The following is a 16,233-nucleotide window of genomic DNA, read 5'->3' on the forward strand; positions in this document are numbered from 1 at the left end:
TATTGCATATAAATAAAAATTATTGCATATAAATAAAAAAACGACAATTATACCAATTGAATGAAAAATATTGCAGTACAATGACAAGTTATACAAATTGAATAAAAAATATTGCATTTGAATGACAAATTATACCATTTGAATAAAAAATTATACCATTTGAATGAAAAATTATACCATTTGAATAAAAAATATTGCATTTAAATGAAAAAATATACCATATAAATGAAAAATTATACCATTAAAATAAAAAATATTGCATATAAATGAAAAAATATACCATTTAAATGAAAAAATATACCATACAAATGAAAAAATGTTGCATATAAATAAAAAAATATTGCATATAAATGAAAAAATATACCAATTAAATGAAAAATATTGCATTTAAATGAAAAATATCAAATTTTTGCAACCAATACCATGCCATAAATGATTAAAATAAATCACTTGCTATCTATATAATTATATCAATTGTCTCCTTACAAATATCCTAAATGAATGTTTGACATTTACAAAGGTTGTTTGCCAAATTCAGATAACTTCGAACACAATGTTTTTCTTCATATACAGGGTGCATTGAGAACAACAGTTTACTTGTTTTGATATGACTTTGCTGTATTATGTATATACGTCTGATGTAAAATGAAAATATAGTATGCAGTGCATTAATAATGTTATTTGCTAGCAATAAAATAATTAGAGTATTTCGCATTTTCTTACTTGTTCAAAAGGTGAACATCAATTGGATGTATTGTTTTCACACTTCATTCCCTTCTTTATTTATCATCCATCTGTGAATTCTTTTATTTCATCCGATGAAGAAATATTCCTTTACTTTCGGTTTTTATTCACTGTGGCTTTGACAGTGTGACATAAATAACCAAGGTAGTTAAAAAAAAATTTAATTGACTAAAGATCTTTAAAATATGGAATTGTGATTTGATTTTTTTTTTTGTTTTAATTTAATGGGCCCAGATAAGCACAAAACAGTATTCTAAAGATCCGATGAATATTCAAAACCAATTATAGAATTTAACAGACTTTACTCATATACATATCGAAAGTAATACGTTTCGCTTGTGCATGTTCACACGTTAAGGACTTCGTTAACAGGAGTTTGCTTCTTACACAAAAACTTCCATAACAGAGTTATATGGCAGAACAATCGAAACCGACACTACATAAGTTTTATGGCACCGTTACGAATTGGTTTATCGATACGATGAGTATGTGTCTCAACTCACTACTGACATATTGATTAGGCAGGTTTTTTTTGGAAAAAAAAAGACATTCTGGGTAACTAGATTTATTGTTATGATATTTAGAGTTAAGTCATTTTGTTCAGCCTTATTGTCTACCTCATAACCGTTCACCACTCATAACCGTTCACCAGCTGAAAAATATGTCAAAGTTGACAACTGTGATGTTTTTGTTAATTTTTACAGGTGAAACAAGTTAGACAATGTGGACTAGTTGTTGTAGTGCCCGCTTATCTTTGTTTTGCATCTTTCTTTTCAGAGAAGTCCGGTGTAATTGGTGGTTGGTGCAGTTATATGCTATCTACTAATTTTTGTTTTGTTATATATCATTTATGCAAAATATGGAGACAGTTGTAAAAATTGAAATAAAATGATTAATGGATTAGGTTTTGAATTTGTAGTACGACACCTTTTAACCAAAATCAAATACCAAAATAAAAAGATAAGTGCATTCTATTTAATAAAGGCAAAGTTTAAGACAACGATAAACTAAGAATAAAAAATATATAATCATTTCAAAATTATATGAAAAAAATATTTCTACTGATGATGACCTGTAACTTCAGCGAGTGTTTGCATCTTATATACCAGTGAACTTGTGATTAATTAAGGAAACAACCAAAACTAGATGGTTTGTTTCATATCTTGATTTTTTTCTTCGATATTGACACAGATGGACGACTTCAAACTAGAATCTATGACAAATATGATAATTTTGGCTTTGCAATTGTCAACTTTCCATTTCTCAGAATCTAGTAGCAATACCATCCTCTCTATTTCAATTGAACGTTACGCTCTCGTGCATGTTCATACTATGGACTTGATAAGAAATGGTGTGCTCCTTGTACAAAAACTGCTCCAACCAAGTTATAAGGAAGAACATCTAAAATCGACAGTACATAAATAGTACGACCACCATCACAAATTGGTTGACCGATACAATTTGTCAGTGTCTTAACTCACTAGCAACATTTTTTCATAGTCTAATATCTTTAGATAGCAGAATAGCCGTGTAATCTGTAATTTTACCGAGTGTTTCCTATTCCCGATTGAGGCATTTTGATTGAGTGTGGAAGATACATGCATGAAAGGAGACGCTGTATCCTGTCGTCGTACTTTTCTTTCAGTTTTGTTTGTTTCCTTGATGTACCTTCTTAATCGATTTATGAGATAAAAATATCGGTACAGTAGTGTTGCCTTAATTCTTAATTCTGTTAATCCCTGAAATATGCGTAGGCAAATGCATATAAAACAAATCAGTAATTGGATATTCCATTTCGCGAGGCGGTGAAAAATTTAGATGAATAACTCAGAACTGAACAAACCAAAACGTCAAATGAAATAAAAAATGATAAGTACATATATTCATACTTTTAAGGGATTCATGAGTGATCATTCTTTTACAATAAATAAACCAATTGAAAACAACCGAGGAATTGTATGAACTCCAATATAAGCGAGACAGGATTTGTCGAAAGGGTAAGCGGATTAATGTCAAAATAGGTAAGATATGACAGTTCTAAGTTTTTTATGAAACTTTTTGAAACACGGACTTGAAATATAATTTTATAATTAAAGCAAATTCCTTAGAAAAATTGAGAAACCTTAAACACAATGTATTTTAGTTTTGGTAAGATATAATTGTTCTCAAAGTATTTACGTACGTTTACGCATGGTAATTACCGATTGTTTATCTTCATGTGTATGTTGACATGAATTATCATTGGTATGGTCATAATTATGAATTAACTGTTAACAAAACTTGGAATTTTTCGAATTACTCAGGATTTTCTATCCCAAGATTAGATTATCTTTGACAAAACCTTTTGGATATTTTGGTATCTCAATGCTCTTTAAATGTTTACAAATGTTTAAAATGATATAATTTCCGGTGTAAAATGACAGTTAGCGGAAACGATGTCAACTTCACAATAATAGATTATTTATGTTTCTCTACATGCAAATGGGATGGTCTCATTTCTGTATCATTAAATGAGGATAATCAATTTGTGATTCGCAACAACAGGACAAAGTACTATTAAAAAAATGACATTAAAGCATATATGAATTTTCGTTCAATATAGTATTATAAAAAAAGTAACACCACTCCCTCCCCCTTTACCAGAACAAACAAAATAAGAAAAAACAAAAAACAAAAAAACAATAGCGATCGAGCCTATCAAACTTTATCGGAGTCTTCATTTAAAATATTAATTCAACTCGATATTGCACAGATAAATAGATCGATAAGCCATTCGATGTAGTTTTTATTCTTATCACTATTCAGTATATACATGTATTATATTTGTTAAATAACAAGAACATTTCAAGTTTTTAAACTTTATCAAATATAAATAGGTTGACCTCAATACATAAAATACCCGGATGGAAAAAAGGTAACGGGAAAGTAAATTCTGGTCTGATTTTAATACTGGACAATTGTCAGTATGGATACTAACCCAACATCTGGAAAACCATGTATTGGAGCCGAAAAATCAACTTTGAGTCCAGTCGATATAGCCATGCATGAACTCAAAGAACATCTGTTAGTAGATGAGGAGTTTTGTCAAGAATGGAAGAAAAACAGTCCATTTTATAAAGACGGTGATGACGTAATTGGCAGTATCAATGCAATGCGGGCACGTACAACAGAAGAAGATGTTCTCCAAGCTCTTATACTTACAACGGAATCACTTAACCTTCATATTGATTCTGGAACAACCAATGTAGCAGACAAGTTAAAAAAATACAAACAAACACTTCAAGTTTGTATGGATGAATTGAAATGTGATAAAGAATATGAAATAAGACATTTTTTTGGCAGAGTGAAGGATATTGAGTCAGTAATGAAAGTATTTTCCAAAGATCTGAGAGACTGTAGTAACACCAATTATATAGGTAAGACAAGTAAAACGATTATTCACCAAACTTAAAGACACACAGATTCTGTCTCTTATGCATTGTCTTATAATACTACTGCAACACACACATCTTGTACAATGGTTTAGTCGAGCACTTTACAAAACCAGAATCGTAATTGATATTACGTGTAGTGTTGTTGGTAAAACAAAGTTAGCCTCAAAAACAATTTGTGCAATGTTTTAAAGTTTTAATGATTTTGCCTCATTGAGCGCTTCTAATTGACCACAATTATGAATTGTTATTTTCATTTTGTAGCACTTGGTCTATACTGCCTCTGGTTGACTGTTAGTCCAGAGACTACCATCAGCTATGTAGGAAGTGCTTTGGTACTGAGTTGATTTCTAACATACCTTTCTTAGATTCTCCGTTGATGAATTGAGAAATCATAAAAAAAATATGTTCCAACTCCCTCCGGAAAGGTTAACACACATTTGAAAACTCTGATTTTTATTTATTTTCGTTTTGATTAAGTACAAGGGTTGATGGGGTAAAGAAATATAGGCATTCCTTGGATCCCGTCTGGCATTAAAACCCAAGCAAAAGTGGGGCATCCGATTGGTTGTGCGGGGTGTATAAATACGCAGCCACGTCCGGTCGGAATGGGGACGTTACATCCGATGCATCATGTTGAGATAGGTTTACGCTCTATTTGAAAAGACTTGCACCAACTCTTTGAGAGGTTTGTATTTGGCCTGTTGCAAATTAAATTTCTGTACCCTATCTTTAAGACCCTCATTTTCGAATGGCAGTCGAAATTCTAGCCTTTCATTCCGGTCGAACCACTTTAAAGAATCTAAATTTTGCAAAAATTGTTTAAAATGTGTTCCGCCATGGAGAAGCATGCAATATTTGTTAATGTACTTTAAGAAACAATAGTCAATCAATCGTTATTACTAGTTTCTGGCAACCTTGTAATCAGTAGCGCCCTAATGGAGAATATGTCAAAAAAGAGCTACAATGTGTGTCATTAGATTTCCAACTTTTGGCTTAGAATATGTTTAGAAAGCTGTTTCTTCGCTCATATTTAATTACAGGTGTTTGTTTGTGTGGAATGGGAGGTAATGGCAAAACAACACTAGCTGAACACATTGGGCGTAAACTTCAGAAACGAAAATGGTCATTTAAAAAGATTGACTTCAGGTACATATACTATCATCGAACATTTCCATACTACCTTACTAATGAATTTTGTAATAAAATATATTCCCTAACATACATTTAAAATTTTACCCAAAAATATCAAGAAAAATATATGATGACACTCACAACTGAGATGTATCCTAAATCGTCGGTAAATTTAACCATAGTTTATTGGGTTATGTATACTTCAGGTAAAAGTAATAATTACATTATCAATCTTTTTAATACGATAGTATATTTTTCTTCAATCAAGATGCTATTTTTTAATATATTTCATTGGGATAATCATATATAAATTATCAAGAATGTAAGTCATCGTTTTGTCAGTTTCATTTTGGTTATTTAACCAAAAATCAAAACGTGTACTGTTGAATTGCCTTTATGGATTGGAATCTATCTACAAAATGTACATAAACAATACCTTCAATACCCTGAAAGAGTAGAATATTCGTATCATATGACAGTAAGGGTTGTACTTTTGGGGTTTGTTTATTTATCATGTTACTGTTTAAGTCAGTTTCGAATGGTTGGCAACTTTCCTTTTATGAAGTTTTAAGTAGATTGTGTTTTCTCGTTTCAGGGAACTTACTTCATTGTTGCAGTTCATAAGACAAATCCTAATAGAGTTTGGTCATACATGCTTTGATGAAAATGTAGACAGGATTAAATCAAAATTATTTTCAGTTCTTGAAGATCAGAGTGAAATCAAGCAAGGTACATTACGTCGTCACGTGTGTAACATATTCTGTATAATTCTGTATTTTTTTTTTTATTATAATGTAAATCAAATAAGTGATAACATTATCACATTTCGCTTTGAAAGTGGTATCTCCAAAAGAAATAAAACTCTTCAGTGTATTGTGAATGATTTTGCACATTAACTATATTTTAAAAGTTCAAACTGATCTTATCAATGTTGCAGAAGTCTCTAGTTCAATAAAAGATTTGCTGTGAAACTATATTTTTGATAAATTGATTTATTTTTAGACACATTATTACTACTGGATAATATTGATGACATTCACAGAGACTGGGATGAATTACTCAAATTTCTGGAGCAACTTATGATACTTCTGAATAATAACACAGAAAACAAGGTAATTCGTTGCGTTTTCTTGTACATAATCATTTACATCCATGATGGATAAAAAAAATAGATTAATTGTGGAAGGGATTTTTTTTTTCTTAAATAATCTTAGCAATCGTTTACTTAAATGCAAGTGTTTTCATCGGATGAAACGGAGACTATTTAATTTTTGCAACAATTTAAAAGAGGAAGGTAAAATCCTTAGTATCACTTACATCAAAATTAAGTTTAAATAATATTCTTGCACATCTTTAATTTACAAATCGATTGAAATTAGCTGACCTAAAAGAATTTACAAACAGACAGACAGATAAACACATTCAACAGATGAAAATATTTAACTGTGTACGGATGAAATTTTCAAACATTTACGATTAACGATGATAAGATACAAATGAACAGCAATTTAAATTTTTTCATGAAAGTATTTACATCTCTATTTATTCATACTCACAGATTAAACTTCTTATAACATCAAGAAAAAAACTAATGTCAGAGAAAGAAATCGGGGTATATGAAACTATAACAAATTTCTTCAAAAGTTCACCAACAGAACTGGATCGATTTGATGGGTTATGCCTAGAGAGAGAATTAGAAACACTTGGTTACGACGACTGTTCGAAACTTGTTAGCTCATTATTACCAAGAGAAATACAAGTATGTTAAAGCAGGAAATAGAAATAGTTTTAATAGAATGGGACAGGTTAAAGTTGTTTTCAAGTTGTTGCCCTTAAATAAAGATTGTGACCATTTTTTGTGTTTTTGCCTATTATTTTGAAAATTCTTATAAATAGAGAATAGACAGAGATAGATTAAATAACAAAACTGATCAGCAGGGCGTGGACTACAAATTTGTTAAAAAGGCCAAAATATTTAGTCGACTCCATATTGGAATTATTGCCATTGCATGATGATTTTTACCCCTTTTAACATTTTTCGTGGAACTATAGAAGAAAAAGAAAACTGTAAACAGTAAAACAAAATCTACAAATAGGTCTATATATCCGAAAATGTGAGTCGACTGCTTATAAGAGTTATTGCACTAAAATTACTATTTTACCCAATTTTGCAAAACTATAGAAAATGAAGAATAACTGTCATTACATTTCTTGTAGGAGTTAATGCTCTTGAAAGACTTTTTCAACCCCTTTTTGTGATCTAGATTCTCATTAGTAAAAATGTTCATTTGTAAATGCAAAGAACAGTGCTTAAATCAAATTAAAGAACAATTTTTTATGAAGTATTTTGTAATGTTTATTTATATACAATGTTTTCAGAAACAGATAACTTCTAATCACCTTCAAAAACTTATGTCATCATGTGGCTTCAATCCTCTTCTTATTCATACCATTTGTGACACACTGAGAAACAATGAGGGCAGTTTACCGGATATGCTTGGAAATATGCGATCTTGTGTGATGCCATTAACCGACCGTTTGAAGTCCAACTCGTGTATTGAACAAACCTTTCTGCAAATGAAACAAGAGCACCAAATAATTCTAGTTCAATTGCATGTTTTCAAAACTTGTCGATTCAACATGAAAGCTGTTATGACAATAACTGGTGCATTAGACACACTATCCCTTCAGATTAAAATCATGAACTTAAAAGCTCATCATCTGATAGAAATCCACACAGTAGGTTCAACTAACTCATCTGAGGAAACAAGTTTTTCATTGCATCCAATGGTTTCTAATTTTTTGAAAGAAGCTTCAAAGAAGGCTGAAATGACTTCAATTTTTAAAGAAGCTGTTCGTGAATTCATGAAATGGATGCAAGATAAAATTGAACAATACGAAAACACGCTAGAAATAGACTACAAGAAAGCTCAATACATATTCGTACAAAACGAAGCCCATTTTTTAAATTTCTGTAAATATCTGAAAAAAGACCCTTCTAATGGATCAAGAACTATCAAACAAAATAAACAGATTTCCGAAGTAGCAGATCTAATTCTAAATGATAAAAAGAAGGCCGAGTTAATCGAATATCTTCGGAAAAGATCAGAAAAGGATACAGACAAATTGAGTGCATGTTTTTGGTGGTTAGAGAACGCAGAATTGGATTTGGATATGGACAATAAGGAAGTAATTAATTCGGTAAATGATCAGGCCAAGATTTTAAAAAGTATTTCTTCTGAACATACTGCAGGGGAGCTAATATCAGTTATCGCCATTTTAATGTTTCTAAAAGGTAGAATTTATTACCGATTTGATGAGTTTGATTATGGATATAAAGCCGTTTATACAGCCATCTATATACTAACTGACGCTGAGATTGAAGGTATAAAATGGGTAGTAAAATCCTTTAAAACATTGCGCTCAAAAGTATTCAACCTATTGGGATGCCTTTTACTAAGAGAGAAACGAATCATGGAAGCATTCCACTGTTTCATCAAAGCGTTTGCATTAATGACTAAAAAGACCTGCAAGGCCAGAAGTCAGAACATGGCATTATTCATTTCCAATATTGGTGCATGCTTCTTTCAATGTGGTCGTAAAATGTTAAATGATAAACTAGAATTTGCACAGCAACAATTTTTAGAAGCGATGAAATTTTCCCAAAAAGCCATTAGACTTAGACAAACAATGGGACATGAAAAATTTAGCACATATGCATTTGAACTACAGAAACGAGGTAAAGTTTACTTGGAGTTCAAAGATTTCAACAGTGCATTGGCAGATTTTAAAACAGCACTAGGAATACACATGGACATAGAAACAATGCCTCATTCAAACATAACCCTTGCTTTACATCTAATTGGTAAAACATGCCTTCTACAAGGTCAATATCAAATAAACAATGGTCTCCAAGGTATGTTGTACATAATTTCTATAATGAAACGTATTGAAATGATAATGCACAAAGAGACCGAACAAATATTAAATCTCAAATCTTATGTGTTTTTGGGTCGAAGCCGCATAGGTATAACCTCACATCTTTGTTTTTTCGTAAATATATAAATGACATTTATAATTCATCCATTATGTCTTCGGCAGCCATGAAAATACAAAAATCAATCAGTTCACTCAGCAAATATTATGAAGAACTAAGATTTATTAAAATCGAAATTCTTAAGTCTATGAAAATATATATTAGATATCATATTTTGATTTTACCTTAATTTTATATTTTGGAAAAATATACGTTATCGTCACAAAAACACACACTTGTAAATAATTAAAATTTTTGAAATGTATATATCATATTTAGTATAACCATCCAATTACCTCATATAAGGCTGTGATATGTACCTCTGTAAATGTAGACAAAATTGAAGAAAAAAACTGGAAATATTTTAATATTAGTCTTTCTAGTAACGGTTAATCCTTCCTAGTGGCGAACTATACTAATTCCACCATAAAATATAGCTTCTTGTAACTGAGCCTTATAATCAATGATATAATATAATTTTAATTGAAACAAAACATTATTTCTTAACTCCCTGACTTTATTTTGTTTTAATAGGTGTTGGAAAAGAACATTTAGAGTTTTCCCGGGTATTGTACGATAGTATAGCAGATCTTATTTACGACTGTGGACTTACTGGATATACCGAGGAATACGAAGCGATAAAGTCTAACCATATCTGGCTTCTCAATGATCTTAATGTACCTGCTGAATCAGTCAATAAATTCAAAGGTCTATACAAGGTAACGTCAATTCAAAGTTGTATACAAGGTAACGTCAATTCAAAGGTTTATACAATGTAACGTCAATTTAAAGGTTTATACAAGGTAATGTCAATTCCAAGGTGTATACAAGGTAACGTCAATTCAAAGGTGTATACAAGGTAACGTCAATTCAAATGTTTATACAAGGTAATGTAAATGTAAATAAAACCAGGTTCAATCCACCATTTTCTACATAAGAAAATGCCTGTACCAAGTCAGGAATATGACAGTTGTTGTCCATTCGTTTGATGTGTTTGTGCTTTTGTTTTTGCCATTTGATTAGGGACTTGTTTTGAATTTTCCTCGGAGTTCAGTATTTTTGTGATTTAACTTTTTTCATATACATGGTAACGGTTATCATAATACTAGGTAAACGTATGTGTCGATAAATAACAGCCAGGGGTGCATTCAAAACTTATATTTTATTTCCGTATAAAATGCAGCATCTATGACTACGTGCGCTCTCCGTGGCGATATTAAAACAAACCATAGAAAAGCTAGCGAAAGACTTGAATCAACACGTAATTTCATTTTTGTAGCATAAAAATGTAATTAAAAGAATTGAATGGGTTTTATTTTGTAATGTTTTAAGGAGTGTAAAAGCGTTGAACGTGCGCACATTTTTAGTATGAAGCGCTTCAAACAAAATTTGCTTCGGTCAACGCTTAAACATATAATAAACCAATCAAACATTTAAAGGGTTTTTCATCTAGCAGTTTAAAAAAAATTACCAATCTGACACAAGATACTTGTAATAGCACTAGAAAATCACGTAATTACTTATGAACCAATTACACAAAACCTTTACTACATTCTTTCATAGATACAAAAATCTGGTTTTATAAGTTTGGCTGTACCTATAATATAAACGTAGTGATTCTTTGAAAACAAAATATATTTTTAAAGGTAATCAATTTAACACCAATATCTTTGAATACTGTCTTTATCGGTACTAACATTGGTTTTGTTTTATTCAAATCAAACCATAACTAAATATGTATTATTATACATTATTAAACACTTATGGTCATATACATCCTCATGCTTTTCTCAGACTTGTTTATAACGCCATTTCACTAAATCCGTTGATGATTGATATTTTAGTCTGGGGAAAATGGTTTGTTTATAGATGAAATTGGCTTTGAACTAGCTTTCAGTAAATAAACTCATCATATATATCAGGATTAAAATTTTGTGCGCCTAACCCTATCCCTAACCCTAACCAGTAACTGCGATTTCTCTTAGATCGGTACTTTGTTGGTTTTTGTTTTGGTATATTTGTTAAATTGTGTGTGGTGTTTCTTGGCGACGATGGGTATCCTTTCCAGCTGATTTTTACAGTTTGTTCTTATGCTGTGCTGTTACACCATTATCCAAGGTTAAGGGAGGGTTGAGCGCTTAAAACATGTTTAACTTCGTCACATCATTTATGTTCCTGTCCCAAGCGAGTACGTTAATCAGTTGTTGTCGTTTTATTCTCTTTGGCTTTCTCTTTTATAACAGTGTGTAATCATCGGATGTCCATGGAATATTGTATAGACAAAGAAGAAATATCATAATAATTGTTGTTGCATGATATCATTTAACACGCAATTTTCAAACATGTTCAAAGTTATTTATAACTGAGTACTTAATTTACTTTCAGGAGTGTGAGTCAGGTAAAAGGGAATCGGCATGGAAGAAAAACTCAAGACGAGAAGTGAAATTTCAAAAACGATATAAAAACGTGCTTGAACTATTGGGCGAAGATAAATTACTGCAGGTTTTAGACGATCAAACCAAAACAGCTGTTAAACAATGGGTGACTAATGCAAAGGAAAGCGAACCTTTGACTGACGAAGAATTTGATGACGTTCTTCCAATCGTATTAAATAACATCAGTGATGAAACAATAAATGACGAAAACGATGAGACGTTCTTCCAAGAGTTGATCTCCATTGCACACAAGCAATATCACAAAGACTGTATACATGGTGTCATATCGAGCTTAAAAGAGATGTATCATTCTTCAGATGATATGGAATTGGTTACTTATTGCATAAACCATTGTAAACAAGAAAAACAAACAGGTGCGGTACCAGGAATCCTTTAAAAATTATGATACACATTTGTAGATCATTTGATAAAAACGTTAATTTTTAGTAACACGTGACCTCCGTCTTTCTTGGAATGTTGTCTCCCTGTTAGAACAAATGGTGTAAAATTACCAGAAAATTTATTTAGGGCCATAGTCCGAAGAATTATTACTAGTCACAAACATGGTTACCTTGGCTAAGAACAGGCTTATTCTTATTGACTGAAACACGGAATTAATTCATACAAAATAGTATAACAGAAATGTACCTTGTAAGGTGATTACTTTTGGTCGGGTTTTTATTTTTTCTAAAACAGGTTCGAGCGTTCCAGAAGATTTCAATATATACATACGAATTTTAGAAATTGTAATTAAAGATTTGTTCAGAATATAGTATTTTTTTTAAAGCTTTCATTTGATTGATTCTTTATGGTATGAAAGTAAGTGGCTGGATACATTGATGTCATGTTTTCTATTTTTCAGAAAATACTAAAAAAGACGGAAAAGAGACGAAAAGAAAACGACGTTGTAGTTCAGATACTTCTTTCTAATATTGATAGTAACGAATTCGGACAAGAATCTGGAATTCACTGTATGATAATGAATACAGGTTGATTCAAACTTAAACAACTAGAAAACGATGTTGACTTTTATACATCTAGATACGTTTAAAATGATAAAATTATCTAAGTGAATAAATCTATGTACACAAATGTATAGAAGTGTCTTGAAAGTAGAATTTATAGTTCTTTGAAAGCAATGTTTGCCATAGTCACTTTCCCAAATCACAATACTTGTGACATACTTATGTGGCAGATGATTCATTTGGTGTACAACGACAATACTTGGTTTTTGGGACGTTTGACTGCTGTCGTGTGAAGTATAACCAAATTTTCTTTTATTTATGTATATATTTTATTGTGCTTAGCATTTGATTTAGAAAAATGAATCTTTTGTCAACTTTTAATTTAACAAATATTTACTTAGCATTTGATTGAGAAAATTGAGAAAATGAATCTTTTATCAACTCTTAATTGGACAAATATTCTTCCAGATAGAAACTAGCTGACGTTTTTTGAGAGGGATGTAGTGGTATCTTAGTGGTATATTTTTGTTACTTGGTTGTCTTTTCAATTTTGTTTTTATACAGCACTAGTCAATTTGCATTGTTTATTATTATTTATACAATTAAACGTATGATTTACTACCTTGCCTGCTTATTGAAGTTAATAGTTATTGCCATATTGAAGAATGAAATGGTGCAGTAGCATTGTAAAAAATAAAATCTAATATGTTAATTAAGACATTCAAACAAAATTAATCGTCTTAACGATGATAGACAATACAAACTGTATTCATTGTATGAAACATACCGACATTCGTTGTATATATTTGAAAGTTAGTTAGCCTCTTCAGAGGAGCTTGTGTTCCCTTAACTAGTGGATCATCGGGCAGACACAATTACTCTCCACAAATTGCTCAGTTATAAACAGCCTAAACTTTTGTCACCTTTTGTGCAATAATTTTAAGTTTTTTTGTCATAAATATTAAAAAATTTTCGACATTGCTTAGCTTAATTTTAAAGAAGTAGGAAAAAACTAACTAACTAACTAACTAATTTTATTTAGTATAAAACCAATGCAGTACAAAAGGAGCATCGCTGAAATAGATATAAACATTGACATAACAAACATGCACTGTATACCAATCAGAAGATAATCAGTGTGTTTCCGGAAGTATAATTGTTATGTACATTTGATGCAAATTTAATTTAAATTATCTTTCAACAATAAAGAACTGGAACCGTCGAATGCATGAACACAACATAGTGCCAAAAATCCTCCCCTTTTTCTGGTAAATGAATATAAGTACATCAATCAATATAACCACAATTAGTATATAATAATTATAGCTTCTTACCTTGAACGTATTGTTTACCAATTCAAAGACGTTTTTAGTTAAATACATGTATCTCTTTTTATTTTTTACATATGTGCATTGTTATAGGTATTTCTACTTCAGCTGTTACATCCAAAACTTCGTATGCAAATAAACTATTTGCACTTCAATAAGATTTTACTATCAAAGTTTCGTTTGAAGAGTCTCTCGATTTGAAGAAGCTTCCGTATAAGGTGGCGGAACATCATATGTACTCTCTGAAAACGTTGTGACAGTCTCTTTACTTGACATTTCTACATTCAATTCTTGTGCCGGATGAAAGATTTTACTAGGCTTCTTCTCTGGTAAGTTAACAATGCACCTAAATACATCATATTGCTTACGTAAAATGCCTCTTTTGAAAAGAAAATTTGCTGAATAAGATACTGTAAATATAGATACAAATGTAAGGAGCATTGAAAATGTTTTGTATGGGAAAAGTTGCGTGTTGGAGTCTTCAAGATACCATGGATATCTGATCAAAGGTTTGAAGTTTAAAAGATTATCGCCCCCTGCTAGCCGAAAGAAGAGTCCAATAATAAATCCGGCTAGAGATCCGTATGTGTTTGTACCAGTGAAATACACAACACATGTAAGTTGTGGATATAACATGACATACACAAAATCTGAGCACAAGAACCACAATTCATATATTGAACCAACAGTTATTGCTATCACTGTAGCGACGACACCAACTCCAAAAATTGCAATTCTTAACACCCATGTCAGTTCACGTTCGGAAGCCTGAAAAGATAAGTACGAAAATTAATATTAAGTAAGTGACGCTAAATGTAAATGCTACCCTGGTTAACAGCTTTAAGTAAACCTCAAATAAAAGACGTTAACAAAAGTCACTTTTAATCATTTTATATATCCATGGGGCCAAGCTGACATTAGATAGATTTTACTATTATTTCTAGGTCCTTTTTAGTTTTTCAACTGTTTCGGTTCTTATATACACCTCCTGGCTTTCAAATATTTGGCTTTGAGTGTTGATGAAGGTAAATTCGGAAAAGCACTTCGTATGAATAAAATTTATGAAGCGTTGTTTTCATGTTTTTAAAAGTATGTAAAGAATTGTGTAACTGTTATCATTTGTACAAAGTGTCATCAAACATCATTTATGATTCAATTTATCTTACCTCCTGTACATTTCTAGCAATATCATTGGTTTAAAGCAACCTCGTGGATACCCAGTATATTTAATATGGTGTTAGTGGGCTTGGTTTATTTTAATACACCTTTAGTAGTGGTGTTACGTCCCTTTAGAAAAACAACACAGCGTTGAGGAAAAATATGAAACATTTCGCCCGGACAACAGATGGAGAAATTGACGATGAACGATTGAAATAAGTGCAGATAACACATTAAAAGCTAACAAGCTGTTATTGTTAGCATTTGTTTTTGTATAGACCAATGGAAAAGTTTCCGCACAAAATATTTAAAAGCATTGATATTTATTAAACTTGCATGTTGTCTGAATATTGCTCCATAAATGTTTCTTGAAAACATCCCACTTGCAGACAAAACAGAAGAATCAGCAGACGACATAACTGCCGCGGCTACAGCTCCCAGACCAAAGAAGGACACAGCGCTCGGGCATAAATACTGTAAAACCAATGGTAATACCATTCGTTCATCGCCTTGAGGTAGTGAGAATTCTGATGTATTATATCCAGTTTCACTCCAGTCTGTTGATAAAAAAATTTATCTATAATCAAGCATTTCATTTTTTTTTACACTTGTCTTTATATTTTACTTAATTTGTACTTTATCGAGAAAGTATATTCATTTTACTATATACTGTATGTACTATCAACTACAAAAACATTTTTGTTGGCGTCTTTGGCAAATTTACTACATTTGTATTTTAAACTACAAATATTTTTTTGTTGGCGTCTTTGTTAGATTTATTTGTATTTTTGTTTGATTATTTTTGTAACTAAAACTATATCTATAACTTAGTCAGTTGTGTTGTATCTCTGTGATGTATGTTTATACAGTTTTGCCTGTTAGATCCCAATTATTGTCACATGCATTAACCTATTATACAGATATAAGAAGATGTGGTATGAGTGCCAATGAGACAACTCTCCATCCAAGTCACAATTTATAAAAGTAAACCATTATAGGTCA

At 31.1% G+C, this 16,233-nt stretch overlaps 2 protein-coding genes across 3 annotated transcripts in view; one reads left to right on the top strand and one right to left on the bottom strand.

Moving 5' to 3' along the window:
* Positions 1-16,233, bottom strand: part of LOC127725860 (high-affinity choline transporter 1-like) — a 92,998-nt gene that overhangs the window by 65,868 nt on the left and 10,897 nt on the right. Inside the window, exons 7-8 of one of the 2 annotated variants that reach the window (XM_052233195.1) lie at positions 15,568-15,788; positions 13,763-14,841 (exon numbers count right to left, since the gene is read on the bottom strand). The exons of the other annotated variant lie outside the window; for it this stretch is intronic. Of the exons in view, the coding sequence (XP_052089155.1) occupies positions 14,242-14,841; positions 15,568-15,788 (821 nt within the window). The 3' untranslated portion in view covers positions 13,763-14,241. Of the gene's footprint in view, positions 1-13,762; positions 14,842-15,567; positions 15,789-16,233 lie in introns of those variants that run through there. 2 annotated transcript variants of the gene reach the window in all.
* On the top strand, positions 3,627-13,366 carry LOC127725856 (uncharacterized). Its single transcript, XM_052233185.1, has 9 exons — positions 3,627-4,160; positions 5,219-5,324; positions 5,905-6,038; positions 6,312-6,421; positions 6,868-7,068; positions 7,689-9,225; positions 9,880-10,064; positions 11,731-12,154; positions 12,643-13,366. The coding sequence occupies exons 1-9, from the start codon at positions 3,710-3,712 to the stop codon at positions 12,708-12,710; spliced, it is 3,216 nt and encodes a 1,071-aa protein (XP_052089145.1). The 5' UTR covers positions 3,627-3,709; the 3' UTR covers positions 12,711-13,366.

This window comes from Mytilus californianus, unplaced genomic scaffold (genome assembly GCF_021869535.1).
Source record: "Mytilus californianus isolate M0D057914Y unplaced genomic scaffold, xbMytCali1.0.p SCAF_15, whole genome shotgun sequence".
NCBI lineage: Eukaryota > Metazoa > Mollusca > Bivalvia > Mytilida > Mytilidae > Mytilus > Mytilus californianus.